At 37.0% G+C, this 7,389-nt stretch overlaps 1 protein-coding gene across 2 annotated transcripts; it reads left to right on the top strand.

Annotated features, from left to right (window-relative positions):
• Positions 1–1,404: 1,404 nt before the first annotated feature.
• LOC104013603 (arg8-vasotocin receptor) lies at positions 1,405–6,332 on the top strand. 2 transcript variants are annotated; one of them, XR_015706389.1, is made up of 3 exons: positions 1,405–2,326; positions 3,433–4,670; positions 5,023–6,332. XR_015706389.1 is itself a non-coding variant. In XM_009466127.2 (2 exons), exons 1-2 carry the CDS (start codon positions 1,411–1,413, stop codon positions 3,630–3,632), a joined length of 1,116 nt encoding a protein of 371 aa, XP_009464402.1. In that variant the 5' UTR covers positions 1,405–1,410; the 3' UTR covers positions 3,633–6,332. The 2 variants fall into 2 exon arrangements, 1 of the variants encoding a protein (XP_009464402.1); XM_009466127.2 differs by having other exon boundaries at positions 3,433–6,332.
• The last annotated feature ends 1,057 nt before the right edge of the window (positions 6,333–7,389 follow it).

Here is a 7,389-nt window from a genome sequence, read left to right as displayed (position 1 = left end):
TTTATGAATTTTGCCCTTCCCCTGTCTGTTGATACATGAAAACATTTAGTGCCAAAGAGATGGTAATCTGTTTGTCAGATTCCTCAGCTGGTTTTATAACAGTCATGATCACGGTGATTAATCAGTGTAGATGCGGTATTATGTACTATACATGCAGCATGAACATAATTTTAACCTTATCAGTTTCCTCCTCAGAAAGGCTTCAAATTGCCAGTCTCCCAACTGTAGCCAAAAGGATATGAATGCTCTAGCTTCAGACAAGATTGCATACAAATATGTGTTATCTTTCATATTAAATTAATTCATTTTATTAAATCCATCTTTTGTGATTAAGAGGGCAGACTGAGGGAGAAAAAATAAAATTAAATCAAAATTGCTCTTCTTATCTGCCACTAACAATATGCAAAATTCATACTGGAAGATCGAAGAACAATGAAGTTCTTGTGGTCATGATACAACTTACTCCACAAAAATAAAAAGGATTAGGTACTGAAAAATGACCTCCCAGCCTTTAGCACTATAGTAGAATAGAGACCCTTGGAAAGTGTTTCATTGTAGAGACCTTTTTTCCTCAGTTGGATTTCCCACTGAATTTTCACTTATTTTTCTATTATTATATTTCTATGGACTCACAGTCCCATTAAAAGTAATTTATTTCACACGTGTTATTTTTCATTTTGCTGAGAAAAAACCTCTAAGCCTTGACCCTGTCTTGAAATAAAAAAGATTATTTTTAGGGCACTTAAAATATTTTTCTTTTTTTTTTCGAGAATCAGGTGACTGCAAAAAAGAGAAAAAAAAAGAAAAAAGCTATGGAAAAATGCATTTCTTTGTCTGTGCTGCATTTAGGATGTGGTTGTGCCCCAGGAGCCTAGAGAATTGCAGTTACAATGCTCCTGAGCTCAGGGGCCCAACTTTCCGTCTACGTATAAACATTCCTCCCGCTTCAGCCGAAGCGTGCACTTCTGGTTTGCGTAAAAAATATTTGCAAGAACTCTCCTGAGTAAGATCATTTAAGTATGATTTTGGCCACAGCTATTTACAAGTTCGGGCTTTGACTGAAGTGAGTAATTGAATTACGTTGAGCCTCTGAAGTTTGCCTTTTATTTATATATTTCCCCCAATTGTGTGGCTCGGTCTGCCATTGGCTGCGGTCCCTGCAGCCTACCCGAGGGCTCTGCAGTTACATAAGGCTCTGCTGGGAGCCTATATAAAGCCTTTTTGCACGCCAGCAAGAGGCAGAATTTTATCAAGATCCAGGTCCCACTGCTTTAGTTCGCACAAGCAGGAGGAGATTTGCTTGAAGATATACTGAAACCTGAACTCGGGCTGGTTTGTTTGCTAGCCAGTACTTCACAGCTGTCAACCTGAGTCGCAAGTAGCAGCTACTGTAAGTAGCTTCTGTGCACTATGAAGAATTTTTCATTTCCTATGCAGGATAACACACATCAGACCGAGAGTCCTTCTCCTCACAGATTCCTGAGTTTGACAAATCAGTCAGATCCTGTTGGAAGACCAGAAAGAGATGAGCAATTAGCTCAAGTAGAGATTGCTGTACTGGGGGTCATATTTCTGGCAGCGTCTGTGGGCAATTTTATTCTCATACTGGTGCTGTGGCGAAGAAGAAAGAAGCTGTCTAGGATGTATGTATTCATGCTTCACCTCAGCATCGCTGACTTAGTGGTAGCCTTTTTTCAAGTGCTGCCTCAACTCATATGGGATATTACAGACGTTTTTATAGGGCCAGATTTCTTGTGCAGAATTATCAAGTATCTACAATTGCTGGGCATGTTTGCCTCTACTTATATGATAGTGGTCATGACAGTGGACAGATATCAAGCAGTTTGCTACCCTATGGTCACTTTCCAAAAGAAGAGAGCTCTCTGGAACATCCCCATTTGCACCAGCTGGTCTATATCACTGATTCTTAGCCTACCACAGGCATTTATCTTCTCTAAGACTGAAATATCTCCAGGTATCTTTGAATGTTGGGGTGAATTTATTCAGCCATGGGGCCCAAGGGCATATGTGACTTGGATTTTTGTAGTTATATTCTTCATTCCCTCAGCCATCCTTATCATGTGCCAGGTTAAGATTTGCAAAATAATCAAAAGAAATATATATTTGAAAAAGCAGAATGAATATGAAGTAACAAATCAGAAGCAAGTCCTGCCATCCCGAGCAAGCAGTGTAAACTGTATTTCAAAGGCTATGATCAAGACCGTAAAAATGACAGTGGTGACAGTTGTTGCGTATGTTCTCTGTTGGTCACCTTTCTTTATTGCACAGCTGTGGTCTGTGTGGTTCCCCAGTGTCGTGACCGAAGGTAAGATACTCTCCATCCTCACTCATAACTTCATAGCAGGCTGGCACATTGCTATATTGCTTTATATTTGCACTTTGCTTTTGTGTAAAAGTTACATGTGATCATTTGAGTATGATTAAAAAGAAAATCCTGGATTGATTATTATATGGATTATATATTTAATTAGGTACAGAGAACATCATGTGTTCTGTGATCAAAACATCTTATAAGTATGTATTTTGTGTGTGTGTGAATGTTTTGAGTGATTACTGATTTAAAGATTAATAAACAGCACAGCAAAAAGTATCGTCTGTTCTGGCAAGGGTTCAGACTTTTAGAGGTTTTAGATATTGTAGCAGCAATATTTTGAGTTCTTGAGGTGAAAAGGAGTCATTAACTATTCAAACTAATCAAATAAAGATTTCTTATTTACTGGATACAACAGTGATAAGACATCTGGTTTTTTTTAATATTGAAATCGTATTGATGAAATCAATATGTAGTACACTATGAAACAATTAGAAGTTGTGAGTCAGCTGTTTATAAAGCAAAAAAAGCAAGCCCGAGAGAGATATCAAAGTTGTAACCATGTTGTAAACAAGATTAATCTTGTCAAACTTATCCTGTTGCCTCTTTGTGAAGGCAGACTCTGTATGTGACTTTATTTAAGTTCACCTATTCTAAAGTCAAGGATATAAACTAAAGGAGAAAAAAAAGATAAAAGCTCTGTCTGATGAAAAAAACCCTGCTGATCTTTGTTTTAATAATTCTTTCTGTCAGTGTAAATTTGAGTCTTACTGTATGTATATTTATATCAATATCTATATCTGTATTTATCTATATCTGTATTTATCCATATCTCTGTAACAGGTTAAAAATGCTTTTACATTTAATGCAGCTACATCAAAAAGAGCTTTATGGAACTATTTAACTCTGAAATGCATACAATACAGTGTGCTTCATACCTTCAACAATTACAAATTGCATGGAATAAATGGGAATTTCTTACTATTAGATTAACTTTAATATATGAGCAGGCACACCAGAAAGCAGCAGACTGTGAAAATGTTACTTATTTGTATGAGCACTTTATTTACTCTGTTATTCCTTTAACTATTTCATTTTAGGTTCGGCATTCACCATTATCATGCTCCTTGGCAATTTAAATAGCTGCACCAACCCATGGATTTACATGTATTTTTGTGGCCACATTCCGTATTGCACAAATAAGCAGCTGGCGAACACCTTGGCTCAAGAGGAATCGGTGATTACGGGGAGCATTCATCTCGTAGACAGAGACCCTGAGGAAAACAGTACTTCTGCATAAATGTTAAATGCTTTTTGTTGTTTTGTTACATTTGCTATGTTTGCAAGACATACCGATATTTTACCACTGTCCCTTGTTTTGTGGATAAGGAAGCTGGAAAAGTGTCTTTTGTTGTGTAAATATATTTCTCTGCAGTTCTGTAGCATATACAGGAAGTTTCTGTGTTGTGCAAGCCTGCCTCAGTGCTTCCATCACCACTGTGTTATCAGAATGAATTATTCTAAAGACTGACAAAGATACATAAAAAGTATCTTAGATATTTCGTGTCCTAAAGTACTTTCTCTTCTGTGATTCTGGATTTCTAAGTAGTAAAATTTTGCAACTAACTGGTCAAAAAAATTGAAACATAATTGGAAAAGAATCTGACATAATTAGACTTGAATGTATGTTCAAATTGAACCATGAATTGTTCATCACTCTGGCATGATTGGGGGACAGTTTGACAAATCTTGAGAAGGGAGCAGAAAGTCAGAAAAATCCATTGCCCGCTGTTATTAATACCTGTTTTAAATTAACTCCAATATACTTTTATAAAATGCCTAGCAGCTTAATATCATTTTTCAAAAAAAAAGAATTCAGTGTCCTTGTGACACTGAACACCTACTTCAGTTTCAAATGCCATTGTGGATTGCAGGAGGTCAGCAGCATAGCAGCAGTCCAGGTCCGTGGCTTCACACCATGGGATCTGATCTTCCATGCATTCCCTGATGTGCAAGCAGTTAACCGCAACTCCCCACACATACACACATGTATACGTACTTTAAATAAAAATGGACACTAGGGATGTAAACTTTCATTTGGTATTCAGACCTATTTTTTCTGGCATGCAATTTACTGACAGAGTGTGCTTAGAACCCCTTCAGGCTCAGAATCAATAATTTCCCCTTCACGATAAAAATAAATCTGCATATCTTTATCTCAAAATGCCTTTTTCTTGCTAGTTTGTGGGTGTTTTATGCAGGTAGCTATTTATTCCCCTTTCAGTGTCTGCAGTCTTATCAGAGGAGTATGGAAGGACTATCAGCAAGGCTCTTTCAGGTGAGAATAGAGCTGCATTGACAGAGATTCTTGGTGATACTTGCATATCACCTGCCTACATTATACTACGTTTCATCAGTGCTATTCACGTTTCATTTTTATGAGTGCTAGCAGTCCCAGATTTCAATGGAAAAGCTATAAAAGGTTGGTTTTTTTTTTTAATAGTCTAAATTGTACTCAAAGAACTACTGATTTAAACTAAATACTGACTGAATTTTGAGAAGTGCTGCTGTACAATGAGTAGTTACTCTTCAGGTTAATGTGTGCTGATATGACTGAATAGTCTATCGTTTCTATTCTTTGTATAGTTAGACCAGATAGGGGTACAAACCAATACTGCTGTTCTTTATAGTGGGAAAAGCTAGTGTCCCAGTCCAGCTGGCAAGAAGAATGGGTCTCCAGCAAGTAGGAAGAGGAAGAAGGTGGATGAAGATAGTACCAGAGCCACACAGGAATGGGAAGAGTCTCTATGAAGCCTCTTATTATAATTGCAATTGATAGTTTTTTCTTGCTGTTTTTTTTTTTCCTCTCTCTTTAATTAATAGTTGTTAATTCTGCCCCACAACATGACCCCAGTTAGAGCAATTCTGTAACTGAAATGACAGAGTCCTTATCTGGGCTATTAACATCCAAGATACAATCCGTACTATTGATATTTGTTGTATTCAGCCACTGACTTTCTAAGACTTACATTCGAATTAACTCTCACTTAGGTTCTCCCTTATGACTTAATCCAATGGTTAATGGTGGGTTTTTTTGTTTGTTTTTCTACTTTGATTGCAGTTAGTTACACAGTAAAATATGCAGTGTTGAAGGGAACTGTAAATAGAAACACTTCAAGGAATTACCTGTGTCATTGTACTACTGGATTTGCAGCAAAACACTTTGAAAACCTCAAAAGGTGTACATTTGCAAGGAAAAGAGGAATTCAAATTGCACGCAAATAGTCATCCAGATCCAGAACTGACGTAAGTCACGGTACTGCTCAGAGACCGCAGTGGATCTGTGCCATTTTACAGCACCTGATTTGGCCTCTGATATTTAAAAAGTGTAACTTCTACGACTTACATGTCTGCATTGCTCATGTATTTGTTACTGGCTCTATAAATAATTTGGTAGAGCTTGATTTCTCAAATAACAGTAGCTCAATGTGTTCTATAAAAGTCTGAGAGCAATATTAACTGTCCATATTGCAGATATTTTGATCATGGAATGAAGGAAATGCCAGAACTTCTTCAGTTCAATAATGAATGCTCACTGTCTGTAATGTTCAAAACAATGATATTTTCATCTCTCAAGTGCTTTCTTTCTGATTTTTTCGTTTTCTTTCCCCTGAGATCAGTCCTGCTGTTAAGAAGAAAAATAAAGGTTATTGTGCTACAGTGTCAAACTACAGGCTATGAACTTTTAATTTCAGTCCATCAGGAGGTATTTGAATGCAAGTATTCCTGCTTTTTTTCCTAGCAAAGTGGATTGGGCTGCATTTTCCAGATGTAAGTCATTATCCTGCATGGCTTGCCCCATGGACAGCACTGACCCCTCACAGACACACTCAATTAGTTTTGATAATTCTTTTTTTTTTTTCTGATAAAGTGTCCTTTGCAGGCCTTTTCTTATTTCTTAAAGAAAAAGACATTTAAAAATATAATGAAATTTTTCTCTTTGTAAATTTGTCCATCAGTTTTCTTGGGAGTTGTAGTTTGAACATCTTGTGTCCTTGTTTTCCTCTCTATTTTGATTCTTCAGCTGGACTATATCTTTTCCAGTTCACTGTCACTTAGATTTCCAATAGGCGTTACAGCGTCTCATTAAGAGGGATGACTGTGAGACATTACTGTAGTCTGGCCAGGGTGTTTAATCCATATGGGAGAATCAGAAACTTGAACGTAAAAGTCCCTGCAGGCTCTGTGGAAGTACATGCAAATGAAAAAATCCAATTATCAGATGAAAGCCTTTCTCATCAATTCCTAGATTCTGTTTTCTCAAACAAATCATTTCTGAGCAGAAAAATACATCACGTACAAGTTCACATTCTTGAAGTGAATGGCTATGTTCTTGATAGTGGCACTGCACTGTAGTTTCTGGTTATCTGTTTGGTTGTTTTTTTTTTTTAACTTTTCATGTTTTGTTACCACTTGGGAAAGGCACAGTTCAGTAAAAGGAATTAGGTTCTTTCTTAAAAATTATTGGTTTATGTTTTGCAGTACAGATAAGAAGAATCAAAGACAATATAATCTATCAATTCTGTATAGATTTCTTACAGAAAAAAAACCCAATGAAAGGAAATTCCCAACATGTGTTTTGCATTCTTTACAGTATATTTTGATAATTCTGTTATTCTACAGAACTGCTGCTTTATTTTCATAGCCAATCCCAGTTCAGATACTTGTAAATGGTGAATACTGAAGCCAGAGGTGTCGGGTGGTAATACTTCTCTTTAATTTTTCAATGAAATGATGCTGACAAATTGTGAAGATGGTGCCAAGCTAACGTCCTGACAATTTCACTTAGTTCTGACAATGTTAACCGGTTACTGGGTCAAATAAACTGCTCCTGTCTCTGTGTTATTGGGGGAAGTGTAATGTGGAGACCCGAGTTGGAACTGGCAGAGTTTATTATGTGAGGCAGACATGGCATGCAGACATGGCTGTATTGTCTAGTTCCCAAACACATGGCCAGGATAAAAGTGTCCTCCAGAGCTTGTGAATGTTAGCTATTC

Source organism: Nipponia nippon, unplaced genomic scaffold (genome assembly GCF_047370975.1).
Source record: "Nipponia nippon isolate SJK-2023a ecotype South Korea unplaced genomic scaffold, ASM4737097v1 scaffold_3, whole genome shotgun sequence".
Classification (NCBI taxonomy): domain Eukaryota; kingdom Metazoa; phylum Chordata; class Aves; order Pelecaniformes; family Threskiornithidae; genus Nipponia; species Nipponia nippon.
This window is presented reverse-complemented; position numbering and strand designations above follow the sequence as displayed.

Bases quoted from the DNA above. Each gene is read 5' to 3' on its own strand.
- LOC104013603 (XM_009466127.2), top strand. From the start codon at position 1,411: ATGAAGAATTTTTCATTTCCTATGCAGGATAACACACATCAGACCGAG. The intron at 2,327-3,432 runs GTAAGATACTCT...ATTTCATTTTAG, and splicing joins CCCCAGTGTCGTGACCGAAG to GTTCGGCATTCACCATTATC.